Source organism: Phoenix dactylifera, chromosome 7, assembly GCF_051530095.1.
Source record: "Phoenix dactylifera cultivar Ajwa chromosome 7, Ajwa_hap1_PhDact_Kaust_v1.1, whole genome shotgun sequence".
In the NCBI taxonomy this organism is placed as follows: domain Eukaryota; kingdom Viridiplantae; phylum Streptophyta; class Magnoliopsida; order Arecales; family Arecaceae; genus Phoenix; species Phoenix dactylifera.
Genome location: NC_143196.1, coordinates 14,308,569 through 14,324,746, shown reverse-complemented (window position 1 = coordinate 14,324,746; position 16,178 = coordinate 14,308,569). Strand labels below are relative to the sequence as shown.

General features: G+C 39.5%; 1 protein-coding gene across 4 annotated transcripts in view; it reads left to right on the top strand.

Annotated features, from left to right (window-relative positions):
• LOC103698873 (putative BOI-related E3 ubiquitin-protein ligase 3) overlaps positions 1-11,783 on the top strand; it is a 30,538-nt gene extending 18,755 nt beyond the window's left edge. The window contains exons 1-4 of one of the 4 annotated variants that reach the window (XM_088701252.2): positions 124-6,105; positions 6,195-6,259; positions 6,372-6,650; positions 11,216-11,783. In XM_088701252.2, coding sequence (XP_088557378.2) covers positions 6,200-6,259; positions 6,372-6,650; positions 11,216-11,743 — 867 coding nt within the window. In that variant the 5' untranslated portion in view covers positions 124-6,105; positions 6,195-6,199 and the 3' untranslated portion in view covers positions 11,744-11,783. Of the gene's footprint in view, positions 1-123; positions 6,260-6,327; positions 6,651-11,215 lie in introns of those variants that run through there. The other 3 variants (XM_088701254.2, XM_088701251.2, XM_039119006.2) reach the window with 3 other exon arrangements.
• Positions 11,784-16,178: the final 4,395 nt, after the last annotated feature.

Sequence of the window (16,178 nt, the reverse complement as noted above, 5' to 3'; positions counted from 1 at the left end):
CCCTGTAACGGCCATGTCAGTGGCAGCCCCATCGTGCCACACGATGACGAATCCCCGGAAAAACCCCCCAGCCTGGTATATATGGGGCTGGGGGGGAAGGGGGAGGGGAAGAAAAAGTTTTCCAGAGTATTCTCTTATCCGTTACTACTATCTCTCCTTCTCCTTCAATCTCCTCTGACTTGATCGTCGGAGGGCCCCCACTACCCCAGTGGTGGTGCGAGGCTTGCCTGCAGGTTTCTCGGTGGAAGGTGGAGCGCAATCAACCCAACTCCACGGGAACCCCGTTCACACCGCTGTGCCAATCGTTCTCGGTTTGGACCACCAGCAACAGAACTTATTATCTAGCAAGAATTTACTAAGTCTATCATACCAAGCTCTAGGAGCTTGTTTCAAACCATATAGTACCTTATGCAATTTAAATACATGATCGAAAAATTCATGATCTTCAAAGCCAGGAGGTTGTTCTACATATACTTCTGTTATGTAACCATTTAGAAAAGCACTCTTTACATCCATTTGATATAATTTAAAATCCATATAACAAGCAAATGCAAGTAGTAATCTAATGGCTTCTAATCTAGCAACTAGGGCAAAGGTTTCCTCAAAGTCAATCCCTTCTTCCTGATTATAACCCTTAGCTATTAGCCTAGCCTTGTTTCTAGTTACTATTCCATTTTCATCAAGTTTGTTCCTAAATACCATTTGGTTTCAATAATAGATTTGTTTCTAGGTCTTTCAATTAATGTCCATACATCATTTCTTTTAAATTGATTCAATTCATCTTGCATGACATTGATCCAATTTACATTATGTTCGGCTTCTTCATAAGTTTTAGGCTCTATTTGAGATACAAAGGCAAGGTAGTTATTAATATTTTTTAGATAGGATCGAGTTCTTACTCCTTGTGATGGATTACCTATTATTAAGTCTTTGGGGTGACCATGTGCATACCTCCATTCTTTAGGTAGATCCTGATGTTGTGGTGAACTATGATCATCTTCCTTTTCTTCCTCACCTTACTTTGATGTATCCGCTTGCTCATGATTCGGTGTATCATGAATACTTGCTTCTCAAGCTCGAACGTTCCTGTATCATCATCAAAAACATTTTCCTTCCTAGAGGACTCACTATTAGTTTCATCAAATATAACATTTATTGATTCTTCAACAACCATAGTGTTTTTGTTGAAGACTCTATATGCCCTGCTAAATGTAGAGTATCCTAAGAAGATACCCTCATCTGACTTGGCATCAAGTTTACTTAAATTCTCCTTACCATTATTTAAAATATAACATCGATAACCAAAAACTCGAAAATATTTAACAATTGGTTTCTTATTCTTTCAAAGTTCATAGGGAGTTTTCTTTGTTATTGGTCGAATTAAGACACGGTTTAAAATATGGCAGGAGGTGTTTACAGCTTCAGTCCAAAAGTACTTTGGAAGATTTGACTCACATAGCATAGTGCGAGCCATTTCTACTAAGGTCCTATTTTTTCTTTCAACAACCCCATTTTGTTGAAGCATTCTAGGTGCTGAAAATTGATGAGATATTCCATTTTCATTACAAAATTCTTCAAAGTATTGATTTTAAATTCGGTTCCATGATCACTACGAATTGCGATTAGAGTGTTCTTTTCAGTTATAACATTTTTGTAGTATTTCAAAAAAGCTGAAAACGCTTCATTTTTATGTGTAAGAAATGACACCCATGTATATCTTGAAAAATCATCTACAATTACTAGCCCATACTTTTTGCCTCCTAGACTTGCAGTTCTAGTTGGTCCAAATAAATCCATATGGATAAGCTATAATGGCCTAGTAGTTGAGACTATATTCTTAGATTTGAAAGATGATTTTGTTTGTTTACCCAATTGACATGCACCACAAATTTTATCCTTTTCATAAGTTAATTTTGGTAAACCTTTCACTAACTCCTTTTTAACTAACTTTGAAATTAATTTCATACTAGCATGATCTAGTCTTCGGTGCCATAGCCAACTAGTTTCATTTATCTTATCCTCATTTGCAATTAGGCATAATCCATTTTTCTTTGCTAGATCATCAAGGTCTACTGTGTAAATATTCCCATGCCTATGTCCTATGAGCACAATACTATTATCTTTAGGACTAGTGATTATACATGCTAAAGCTTTGAAAGAAACTTCAAAACCCTTATCACAAAATTGACTTATGCTTAGCAAGTTATGTTTTAGATCAACCAACAAAACATTATCTATGAATGTAGATGAAGTGATACGAATTTTACCCTTTTCAATAATGTGACCTTTGGCGTTGTCACCGAAGGTTACCATTCCACCATCTTTAGATTCCACGGTGATGAATTGATCCTTATCACCTGTCATATGTCTTGAACAACCACTATTTAGATACTATAGTCGATTCTTCTCATTGGTTGTAAGACATACCTGATCGTCGTTTGCCATGTAGCACATTTGAGCTGTATGTTCTTGATCTTCCTCTTCTGAACTTAATTCCTCACTCTCACTCCATTCAACCATGAGAGCTTTCTTTTTGAGTTTTCTTGCCATCCATTTTAATTGTGGATAATCTATTTTGAAGTGCCCGGGCTTATTGCATTCATAATAGATTGGCACTTTCCTTTCCTTTTCTTTGTCCTTACTCTTTTCTTTGCTCATGTTGCCTTTGGAGAATGGCTTCCTTTTGTGAAATCCTTTCTTATTTCTTATGAATTTCCTGAACTTCTTGGCAAGCATAGCTACTTCTTCCTCATCATACCCCTTTTCATCATCGGACTCATCCGACTCGCTATCTTCTTTAGGGATTGGGGACTTCAAGGCAATTGTCTTTTTTTTCTTGTCTTCTTCCAAATTTTGCTTCATTGTTAGCTTATGGGTCATGAGGGACCCTAGAAGTTCTTCTAGCTGAAATGTATTGAGGTCCTTGGCCTCCTGAATAGCAGTCACCTTAGCCTCCCACATCCTTGGAAGAGACTTGAAATTTTTTTCCACCAATTCAAAGTTAGTGTAAGATTTACCTAAGCTCTTAAGACCATTTATAATGTCTGTAAACCTAGTGAACATCTCAGTTATAGACTCAGTAGATTCCATCTTAAACAATTCATATTTATGAATTAACATATTTATTTTTGACTCACTTGATTAGTTTCCTCATGTGTGACATCTAATCTATCCCAAATTTTCTTAGCTGAATTACAAGTTGATATTCTATTAAACTCATTTGCATCAAGTGAACAATAGAGGACATTTATGGCTTTGGCATTAAGTTGAGCCATCCTCTTATCATTATCATCCCATTCCTTTTGTGGCTTAAGGATGACCATGCCATCTAAGCTAATGGTGGGTGTGTGTGGTCCTTCGACTATGATTCCCCATATATCATAGTCTAATGCTTGTATAAATATTCTCATTCGTGCTTTCCAATACATGTAATTAGTGCCATTAAATAGGGGTGGCCTATTTGTTGATTGTCCCTCGGATAGAGAGCTAGATATATGAGTTGTCATGATCTTTGGCTCTTGATTGTTAGATCAACAATTAATACAAGAGCACCCGCTCTGATACCACTTGTTGCCAATGTGACAACCCAAGAGGGGGGGTGAATTGGTTTTCTAAATTTTTCGACCTTAACTCTTCTTAATGGATGTGTGTGAGTGATTTAGTTAGTGTCAATTCTATATGTGCAATTGAAAACACAAACAAGACAATACAAACACACAAGAAGTATAGTGGTTCGGTACACCCCAAGGCACCTACGTCCACTCTCCAAGCGTCCCCTTGGGAATTCACTATAATCCTTTGGATTACGGGTGGATTATTTTCCGGGCTCACAATCCAAAAATCTTTACAATTGGTTTTCCGGGATTACCAAAAATCTATGTTGGTTTTTCGGGCTCACCAACAACCTATTCCATTGGTTTTGCGGGCTCACCAACAAACCTTACAACAAGAGTAAAAATGCAAGGAACAAAGCTCCTAAATGAGCATATAAAGCAAATTTGAATTCAAAGAAGAGATAAGAGAAGGTTATCGCTTGTTGAAGCTTTTCTCTTCTTGGCTAATGTTGCTTCACTCTTCAAGGGTTGATGGAGCTATCGATTTCTCTTTGAATGTGCTCAACCACCTTCTTTTGGCTTTTTTGGAATGAAGCAAATTGATGAAACACTTGTAAACTAGGTTTTTCACTTGAATGCTCTTCTTAATTGCAAAAGCTTCTTTTCTTTGATGAATAGTGCCTCTTAAATACTTCCCCAACCTGTAATAGTTACTCTTTAGCTGTTGGAATGGAGAAACTAGCCATTTCTAGTCGTTGGAGACTCAAAAAGTACTTCTACAGAACTAGCCGTTATGCTCTCATTCGTGCTGGGGTCGACTCAAGCAAATCTGGGGTCGACTCAAGTTACTGTTCCACAGACTGGGGTCGGCTCATGTATTTCAAGGGGCGCCTCTAGCTACAGTGGGGTCGACTCAAGCTTTTCTGGGGTCGACCCTCTGAGAATTTCTAGAGACTTATTTTTGTCATTCTGGGCTGGGGTCGACTCAACTTTTCTTGGGGTCGACTCGAGCTACAGTGGGGGTCGACTCAAGCTTTTCTGGGGTCGACCCTTTCAGGGATTTCAGAAATCCGATTTTCTGATTCTTCAGGCTGGGGTCGACTCATGCTTTCCTGGGGTCGACTCAAACTTTAGTGGGGTCGACTCAAGGTCATCTAGGGTCAACCCTCTCAAGAACTCCAGAGAGTTGCTTTTCTGGCTCTTTTGGCTGGGGTCGGCTCATTCTGTCTTAGGGTCAACTCAACCTAGGGTCGGCTCCACCTAGGGTCAGCTCAAGAAATCTTGGGGTCGGTCCTCTCAGTAAATTTCAGAAAGCTGTATTTTCAGATAGCTGAAGCTGGGGTCGGCTCATGCAAGCTTGGGGTTGGCTCCACCTGGGGTCGGCTTAAGATTTCTTGGGGTCGACCCAATCTCTGTGCCATTTACGCCATTTTGTGCCAGAGTGTACCAAGGAGTGCCAGGGTCGACTCCATTACTTCTGGGGTCGACTCCAACTCTGTGCCAAGTATTCCAAGGTTGTGCCACATCGTGCCAAATGTATCAGGATCGACTCTAAATTACTTGGGGTTGACTCTAACCCTGTTTTTCTGCACTTGAAGGTTAGTTTAGCGCATTGAAGTAATAAAAAGATATTCCAATTAAATTGATGAAGTATGGCACATTCAAGTTTCATTTCTCTAATTAATAGAATTATGGAAATACCCCTTATCAAGAGAAACTTTACTCTTAGTTTGATCAAACTGAAAATTATATTTTCTCTCAAGTTCTTCTAGTAGAATTATCCTTGGATGAGTTGTTGAAGGTCATATTAAACATTGTAGATGAGTGTTCCATGAATGTATCAAGTTTGTTGGATGTATCGAGAATGTATCACTTATCTCTTCTTTGAGTATCTATTTACTTGATTAACTTTGTTAATTGCATTAGTACTTTCCTATAGCCTTCATGGTTTTGTAAACATCAAAATAACATTATGATTCTCAGTCATACTAAAAATACTTTCTCAGTTTGTATACCAAAAATATGTTAAAGTATCACAACACTTAGAAATGTAGTTACCAAATAACAAACAACTTTTTATAAAAGTTCTACTTTACAAAGCTCTACTTTTAAAAGCTCTATTGCCGAAAGGTACTCCAAGCAAGGCCTAAATCCAGGAGTTATACTAATCCCTCTTACAACCTGGCAATAGAATTGTTCTTGTGCGCATATCACTATTTTGCTATATAAGCATACGACAACCAAATCGGATTGCCATATTAGCAGTTCCGTGAAGGTTGTTTGAAATTCGAGTATAATTATCATTTTTCTTGAAAAAATATCTTGCAATCCTGTAAACGAGCGGCACATGTGTACCCAACGATCACCCTTTACGTTATTCTTTTAACGTCGTTATGTGCCCATGAAGAAATTGAAGCCGCCAGGCCCGCCGCTACTCCGATTCTATTTAAGACCCTCTGTCCTCTTTTCCCCCCCTTTTCCTCCCCGGCCTCATGGCCGCCCTTCCTCATCACCGCCTCCCCCAGCAGCAGCGACAGCAGCTGTTTTTCAGGTACAGAGAGAAAAATGAATAAACAAAAATCCATCCTTCCTCTTCTCTCTCCCTAAAAAAAATTAACTGATCCTCTCGAAAAATCCCAGGAATTATGTGGGCCCCGATGGCTAGATCACCCTCTTCAACCGCTCCGACCAATCTCGTCCCAGCCGTAATCTCTCAACCCCAATTTCTATCCCTTGATTTCATTTCTTTTTCCTTTCTAATTTTTTTGGCTAGTATTTGATGTGATGGGTGCTGCGCCTGGCGACGAGGGATCGAAGGGGTGGGAGCCGAGGGCCAAGTGGCTGAAGGAGCAGGATTTCCTCCTGATGGCCAGCTCCCACATGATGGCCGTCGATTTCCTGGGCACCCTCCCGTTGTCCACCGGTCTCGGGCTCTCGATGGACGACGGGGGCGCGGTGGCCGCCGCCGCCACCGCCGCCGCCGCCTCCTCCGGCGACTCGCTCCTCCTCGTCCACCGCTTTCCGGCAATTGATGACGAGATCAGTCATGAACTCCAGAGGCAGGAAGTCGAGATAGATCGCTTTGTCGGAGTCCAGGTTCGGAGGTTTCTTATTAGGTTTTTCTATTTAATTTCTAAATTCCATGTAGATTCATTTCTTCAACGTTATTATTGTTCATGATGATTTCTTGTTTTAGTTTGATTTATTTTGGATGGATCGGAATCAATTTTGGAAGATGCGTGTGGCTTTTGTTTGAGGTGTAATATATTGTCTGATACTGTCCGTTCTTTTTTGTCATGAAATTTTTGCAAGGATCAGGTTTTAACTTTTCAGACAAAGCGGTAGTTTACAGCGGGCCTGTATTGAAACTAGAGTGAGCGTTTTATTGAGATGGAGGCTTCTTGGATAGTTTTATAAGACCTTAGATAACACTAGATGACCTTGTGTTTGGAAGTAAAATATTTACTAATTTGGTAGCGTATGTTAATTGATGTAATGTGTACTTAGAGGTTACAAATTGCATTTTGGTAAAACTATACTTTGCAAAATAAGACAAAATCAATGATGCTGATAGGAAAGTTAATTTTGCTCTCTGTCATGTCGCCCTCAAGGTCATTTTCTCTTCCGGCTGTTCTGCATTGGTGGTTCCAAGTTGTCCATTATCTTTCGTTCCTCAATTTATTTGTTCATTTTTATAATGGTGATATAATTCTGTTAATCTTTTGCAGACATGTCCTTCTGAAGTTCATGGTTCCTGCACTTGTTGATTGCATCCTTGACATTACATAATTTAATTGGGGGCCTGTGTAGGATAATCTCTTCAATGTTTTTGTCTGTCGAAAAAATGTTTTCCTATGGGTGCTTCCTTCTGCATCTTTTTGCTCCAATGATGGTTCAAACCTTTTCATTTTGATCCATAAGAAGAACATGCTTTTCCATTCCATTGGATAAATTGTAATTGAAATTGATGATTATATAATCACTAATGTCAATGTTCAAACTAGGTTCCTTAGGAAAAGTATAATCCTTGAGGAGTTGACCAAGCTTTGTCTGAATATCGCGGGTTCTTTTAGGATATTCTCCATGTTTGTTTGTTGATCATTCATCTTCCTCATGGCTGTGATCATCGTTCCAGATTCTTGTGATCTAGGTGGTATGAATCAGACATTTATAGATAAAGTAAGAGCTAATAAATATGATCAGTTGATGCAATTAACCTCCTTTATTGCTATAAGGATATTGATTGTCTTAATGAAACAGTGATATTTCTATTCTCTGCTTCTAATTTCCCTTAAGAGTTCTCTTTTTGAGGAAGTTAACCCTAGGAGCGGTCTTCCAAACAAGTCAAACATAATAATGATATTAAACTGATTGTCATTGACATGCTAACAAAATTCTGAAAGGCACAGACTATATCAGAGTTAGTACTCATTGTGGGCTTGTCTAACATTAATAACATTGGAGATGCTAAATCAAATTTATGCATGATTCCTTCCCACTTAAAACAGATATAGGATGTTCGTCTATTGGTGGCACTTCCCTCGATCAAAGTATTTTGTGTCCATCTATTGGTGTTTAGGTCTTTAACGGTCAAGAGATCCTCTATCTTCATGGCAGCCATATAGTGGTATTAGTTTTCTTTTTTTAATAAAAAGACATTAAACTTGTCTATGCCTTTATAGTTTAATTGGCTATGTTATTTGATTCATCAAATTTTTCAATATAGTAAGGTCAACCTTGAAGAGTCTCTCGTAGTAAGTCAACCATGAGAACAAGATTAACTTGCTGATCAATATTGACAGCTAACCCAAGCTCTAGAATATACAGCTCATATCAGTGTATACCTAACCCAGGTCTAAGGTTAAAAAAAAAACAACAATAATGAGAAAATAGAGTTATGCATTATCCTTCCAAGTAGAATCAACTACTGGTGCTTTGGTCTTATTTCCATATCATCTTTTCTACTCTTTTTAGGTCGGACAGAAAGACCTTGCTTAGTCCTGATAAATTCAGCCTTTTTTTGATGAAAGATAAATTCAGACTTAAAGAAGTACTTTTACACAGATATTTGCAAGTATTAGAATATTTAGGGTGTGTTTGGATTTATTGGAAAATAATGATATTTCAATTTTTTTTTTAAATTGCTAATCATTAGTTTGTAATGATTAGCTTGTATTAGAATATTTAGGGTGTGTTTGGATTTAGGGTGTTTGGTTGGATGATAAATCTCAAAATGGTCCTAAATCACCAAATTAAATATTTTTGTTTTAAGTAGATCTTTTCATGTTTACAGTTTTCTTTCTTATCTTCACATTTTTTTCATTTTAACAATCAAGGCTTGTCGTTTTGGTACTAGACCCCGTACCGGTGCCACACTAGCACTGTGTCGGTACGGTATGGTATGGAATTTTTTCAGTATACTAAGTGTCACAATGCAACCCGTACCGGATACTGGTATCGAACCATTATGGTACGATACGCTCCGTACTATCCGGTTTGGTCCGGTATGGTGAATCATATTAACAACAAATGTTTGTTAGAAACTTCAGTTTTAAAATCCAACAATTTCAAATTCATAAATGTGCAAATTGTGATATTTAATTTAAAACCTCCAGGGAAAGCCCAAATTGCATTTATAAAGATTTAGGGAGTATACTTTTGAACAATTTCTCTAAGTTAGTGGTTAAATATGTTAAAAGTACGAAAGATTATGTCTCTCCTGTTTTATTTCACTAACACTCAAGTCTACTTAAGGGAGGCAGCCTCCTTGTTTGACCTCGTTATTTAAAATATTTTCATGTGTATTATGTTGTAAAAGAGTTTCTACCTATAGGCTAAACTTAAGAGATTTGCTGAACCAGTCTTTTTTTAAGAAGGAAATCAAGCCATATGGAAAATGTAATATTCATTTCTAATTATGGATTAATCATTATTTGGCTTGCTACTTATGATCAATGTCCATATGGCCCTCCTTTGGTAGAATTTACCTCGTCTATAGGGTAATCATTTAATAATATCTTAATCTTTTTTTGTTACTTATTTGTTGTCTAAGATTCATCCATGTGGTGGTGCAATTCATTTTGCTAAGAACTGTCTAACCAACACATCAATTATGAAACCCTAATGAGATTGTATGATGATCTGTCTTGTATATATGCTATATGCACAACATTTGCTTTGTTTAGGATATATTTGAGTAATGCTAGTTGTCCTTTACTTGAGCAGAAAGCTGTAAAATTCTATTTCAACATCGTATTCTTGAATGAGTATAACATTGTTGATGCATATTTTTCCTTTAAATAAAAGAAACTGAATATTTTAATCATTAAAATCAACAGCAATTGCCACTTTAAGCAACTCTTTTATGCTCAGTTTATGTAGAGATAGGTGCAAGACCAGATATGTGTCTTGTGTAAGATCATTTTCCTAAACAATTGAGTTGATCAAGATGTCTCAATATAGATGGTTTCTATTGAGGCTACTTCATCACAATTTTTAGTTGAGCACTCATTTTCCCAGTTGTCATAGCTCTAGTACCAATTTCAAGTACCGTGAACTTGCATAAGGAAAGTATTCAAAAAATAGAATAAGTGAAGAAAAGTAAAAAAAAGATGAACTTATTTGGGATCAACCTCTCTAGTTGAATACTAGCATTTGGTATCCCTGTGGACTGAAAATGCTTTAATACTTTTCGTTATAATAAGGGAAAGCCTAAGAGACGTGCTAAATCAGTCACTCTTGACTCGGACACTGATAAACAGTGAAACATCCATGCAGCAAGATCCTAGGTTTGGTTCCCAACCTAGATCTGATTCTAAAGTTCAGATACATAATATTCATTGGATATTACTTGAGAGATCTTAAAATGCTAACTTGTTAGTAGCATAAAAATATAATAATTCAAATGAAGTGCATAAATCAAATAAAGATCCAATAAAGTCGGTATTGAATTGCTAGGGTGGCAATTCAAGAGCCTGGATGTTGTCACCTAAACCATAGGTTTAAGCATTACCATGCTAAATTGCTAGTTACATTTATTAATGTGATTTGGTCTCCCAATAAGTATTTGAAGGATTTTGGATTGTTTAGTAAGTGATCAAGTGGAGGTAAACTATTCTTTGAGTAATGCTAAGACCTAAGTACCTAACAGGCCTGCTGAACAGGTCAATCTTGAGTAGGTTATGTATCAAGCAAGCAATATTTGACAATCCTGTTCTTATCCTTAAAGATATGGTTCCATCTGTTTAACATGCATGGTCACCTATTCTCAAACCATAGCTAATACAATTACTGAAAAAGTAAGTACAAAAATTAAGGCACTTATTACTTGTAGCTTTAACAAGAAAGAGAATTTATCAAATTAGCCTGTGGATGCCTGTTCCATGGTTCGGTTAATGCTTTCAAACTTTGGATATCAATGAATTATGTTATGCTGGATGCTAATGTTGTCCATCTTTGGAAATTAAATTCAGCTGTTTAGTTGGCATCTTGCTTCTTTTAGTGCGGCACAGGGGAAGAGAGGAGGGGGGGTTACACTAGTTTTCCCTCATGATAATGTGCCTAATTCCTTTTTCATGCAATATCATCACGAAGACGTAGCACATGTTGAAAATTTCACCATGATCTGGTGAAAACTAGCATGTTTTTCATCGGATTTGCAGGGCGAACAAATGAGGCAAGCAATATTGCAGAAGTTCCAACTGAAACAGCTACAGACATTGATGGCTATCAAAGATAAGATCCTCCATAAGATCCAGGAGAAAGAAGCAGAAGTAGAGGAGATCAATAAGAAGAACGTGGAGCTTGAGGAACAAATGAAACAGCTGTGTGGTGAAGTGGAGACATGGCAGCAACGAGCCAAGTACAATGACAACATGATCGTTTCCCTCAAATTCCATCTTCAACAAGTGCTTGCTCAGGGCAGGGACAGCAGGGAAGGGTGTGGTGATAGTGAGGTAGATGATGCAGCCTCTTTCTGCAAGGGTGGGGATGCCAATTTCCAGCTCTTGGGCAAAGAGAAAAAGGGCATGAAAGTTATGCTGACTTGTAAGTTTTGCCAAGTCAACGAAGTCTGTATGCTTTTGTTGCCATGCCGACATCTCTGCCTATGCAAGGAATGTGACAGTAAACTCGGCTTTTGTCCTCTATGTCAGTCCTCAAAGTTTATCGGCATGGAGATCTATATGTAATGAAACAGTGGGTATCATGCAAAGTCTCTAGTTCCTCAAACCTCTCTATGCTTGATTTTTGTTACCACTTGTGCATAACCATCAAAAATTTCATGGAGAATGAAGTGTCAAATAGAGAGAGCATTTTGCTGTCCTATTCTGATTTTGCATGGAGCTACTTTGCAGTAGGATTTTTGGTGTGGTTGGAAATGAGTGGTCCCACTCAGATGCAAACATTTTGGACTGTGATCCTTGGATAACTACATGGCAAGTGATGGAAGTGCCAGGCCTGAGAGAGAAAGTCCTCTGTGATAAACATCATGACATAATTACCAAGAATTTGGGAGCGTGTTGGTGGTTACTTACACTTGTTAGCCATGACCTTTGTAGCATGATTTATATTGTTAATGGGTAAATTATTTGACCAAATTTTGGCTAATTGTTTTTGCATGAAAATGAAGATGCCGGGGAATTTCGTATTCGAGGTTCTCCAAAATGACTGTTCTTGCATTTAGACCTTTTCTGTCCTTATAGGTACCGGTAGTTGACTTTTTTTTTTTTTTTGGGTACAATGGCGACTCACACATAACGGATGTGAGTGCAGCTTATAAGATCAAATATGATAAGAGAATATGAGGATGATGGAACCAAGGATAGGTTGTCCCAAGTGAAACCTTTGGAGTGCTGAGCTGTGAAGAATGCCACCTAGTCAGCCGCACTGTTAGCTTCTCTATAGGCATGAGTGGTATGATAGGAGATATACTCACCCAAAAATCGGTAGATGTCATGAATCAATCGCAATCTGCCGGCATCACTGTCCGGATTTCGGATCCACTCAATCACCATAGCTAAGTCTCCCTCAAGGATAATGCGGTCCGCGACCAGCACACGCCTTGCATAGGAGATGCCCTTTTGTGCAGCTCTAGCCTCGGCTCCGACCACCGTCTACTCGAAGATTGTTGACCCTCGACCGCCATCAATCGAGCTTCCTGATCTCTGATGACAAACCCGGCACCTCTGCTGCCTCCGATCTAGCTGACACCGCCATTGAAGTTTACCTTGAGAAAGCCAAGGGGTGGGGGCTCCTGGGATATGGATATAGTCCTGGGTGCTATAAGAGTGGAATGAGAGCCCCAAATTCTCCTAGTCAACCCAAAGGATGACACCGCGGCAATGCCAAGGACCTTCGCTACATAAGTAAGAGCCCGGTCCACCACCAGCCTCGGATGCGCGCCTCTGTCCTCAAAGACTTGGGCATTCCTATCTAGCCAGCAATGATACGCCAAATAAGTTGCCCTAGTCCCCTGGTCCACACTGTTCGACCTCCGAGAGGAAATTTGCAGGAAAGTCAGAAAATCCTCAGTCGATGTCCACCTCTATGTCAGATCGGAGGAAACTGCTACGCACTCCCAAATCTGAACCGCATGCTGACATCCAAAAAAGAATGTGGAAGATAGACTCCTCCACCTTCGGGAAGGCTCCACACACCGGAGAAATGCCCATCCCACGCCAAGATAGCACTCCTCTAGTAGGCAGGCATCCCTACGCTACCATCCACACAAATAAGGCCACTCGAGGGTGAGTGTGTATCTGCCAGATCCATCCCCTCTCAAACTACCAAGTCGACACCCTCCTAACTAGCTCCAATAGATCTTTGGTCCTCACCTCCGGCCTACCCGTCCGGCCCCACACCCTCATGTCCTCCACTACACTCATCGGGAGCGACACCGCAAAAATCCGCTCGACCAACTGCTCGACAAAGGTCCGTCAAACCAGGGTCTCGTCCCAGCTCCGCTTGCTTGGAATAATCAGGTCACCTATAGTGCGCCCCTCCAGCTCCTCGGGGTCAAACATGATAGGCCACCTACATAATGGAAAATCAGCCACCCAGAAATCTCCCAAGACGTCCACCACTCGCTCATCACCGATCTCCCACCTAATCTCCAGAAGCACCACAGTAGCACAGGAGCAGATCTCCCTCCATATGAAAGAGCTGCACCTCCCCACCAGGAATGCTAACGGATCCGCCGAGTCCCGACACTTGGCTCTCATCAGGAAACTCCATAGACCTGCCAGCTCCAATATAAATCTGACTGCCAATCTAGTGGCGAAGATCTCCCGTCTCTCGATCAGAGAGTGGATCCCCCCTATAGCTAGTCGGCTGGCATACCGTATCCCATGCCGCTAGGTGTACACCCCTGCTACTCCCCTGCCTCCGCCAAATGAAATCTCGGAATAGACACTTGATGTACTGTAACACACCGATGGAAATCAAGGTATTAGATAGGAGATAAAGCAGGATTAAGCTGCATTGATCGCAATAGTGTGATCCTCCCCATCATGGACAAGATACTTGTCTGCCAGCTAATAAGTGCTAAATAATGTACAAATTAATATCTTATTCATAGCACTTATCATATTTTTAATTCACATATTTTGTAAATTTAAGTAAAAAATAGTGATACCTTCATCATTGCATTTGAATAAATTATTAAAGGTAATTCGAGTTTTACTTATTTACTGATTAAGCTTAATGTATGCAGGTCGAGTCAAGCTTAATTAGGTAAAGCCTAAACTGATAATGCATCATTTCACAATTTTACATCCTCCGGAGTCGACTCCAAGAACTCTTCTCCAAAACCCAGTGCTTCTCATTAATCCCTTCAATTATTTGTCTCTCAGATCTCAAAGTATACCATCTATAGTCACACGGATCCCAAAGAATTATAACCATTGGGCTCTTCCCAGCCAAAGGAAATCACACATTCAAATCAAATCTCCTCATCTCAAACCAACCAATCTTCATCCCAACAGCCTTCATTCGGACCCAAAAAGGGAACCAAGAAACAGAGCCGGATTCTTCTCATTTGCGATGGCTTCCCTCCCAGCCGGATAAGCATGTCATTCTCTTCCGCATCCAAGAACAATCTGTTCTCAAGCTTCCCAGCATCCTACATCCTTCTGCATTGTTCTCCCACAAATCGAGCCATATCCAAGCTCATCTACTCCGAAATCTTCCCAACTGTTAGCATCCCTCATATGCCATGAAAATTTGAAATAATTTTCAGATTGCAGCGGAAAAACATATGCGGGATCCGTTCATCGCATGAACGTGTTTTAAAACCTTTCATTTATAGATAGATTAGAATTAAATTATTTTAAACTATTTTAAAATCATTAAGAAGATCAGATCTTCACCTTGTGCGGGTAGATGATCTCCGCAAATCTGATTCACGAGGTATTTGATGAGGGTTCAATGGAAGCCGCACACGCGTCCGGCCTCTACGGGTATCCACACGAAGTATTGAACCGATCAAAGCCTTCGTATCTCCCCGGGATGCTAGCTCTCTTGCAGAGACAACTCTTGATGGCTGATATCCTCCCTTCTGCAATCAACTCTTGATTGTTTTTGAGAGGAAGAACAAAGATAAAGGGAGAAGATGATAACACCCTTTGCAGCCTTTTCTATCGTTCTTGCGGTGGAAGAAGGAATCAAGGAGGAGGAGCCCACAACACCACCACCTTTTTTTTTTTTATAGCTTGCGGCTGATAACAAGAGGAGAATGGAGGGGCTTCACGGCACAAAAGGAGAGGGTAGAAAAAACTTCACGGCAGCCCCCTTTTTATTCCCTTTTTAAGATAAAGTTGGAGCTCCTAAAATTTAGGAGCTCCATTCTTATCCATTATTCAAGAGGAGGGGCGTGGGCCCCTCCTCTTCTTCCCGTGAAATGCCAAGGGAGGGGTGTACGCCCCTCCCTCCTTATGTTACATCATGCACGCCTCCACTTGATCTAATCAAGTGGAGGTTAGGGGCTTAATCTTAGGAGGTTTAGTCTCTTTCAAAAAGGACTAAGTGCACCTCTTTCTTTTTATTCCAAATCCTAATCCAATTAGAATTTAATTGAACAAAGACTCCATTGAACTCTTCAATTCTAATCCAATTAGGAGTCTTTTAATTAATTAGATTAAAATTAAAATTAATTAGGACTTAAGAAAATCTTAATCTAATCAGGACTTGTTCAAATTTTAGCCCTAAGACAATTAGGACTTTAGAAATCCTATTCCAAGTAGGACTCTAATTTAATTTGAAATCCTAATCCAATTAGGACTTCATGAATCCCACTCCAAGTAGGTCTCATGATCAAGTCCAATTAATTAAATTCAATTAATTAAATTAAATTGCAATCCGATTGCAATTGTTCCTTCTTCCAACCACTAACTCTTAGCGGGTTATCAATCTAATTGATTATTTGTGATTCCTAATCACATTCAACCATCGGATCAGTCAATACCTCTAATGTGTGTGACCCCATAGGTTCTATTCTGACTGGTAGTGAGATATATTGCGATCTCTATCACAATATCATTGAAAACTCCTTTCAATGGGTTGAAACAATTCCAACTCAACTCATCAGGGTTCATCGCCATCAAGATGATCCCTGTGAGTCTCACCATC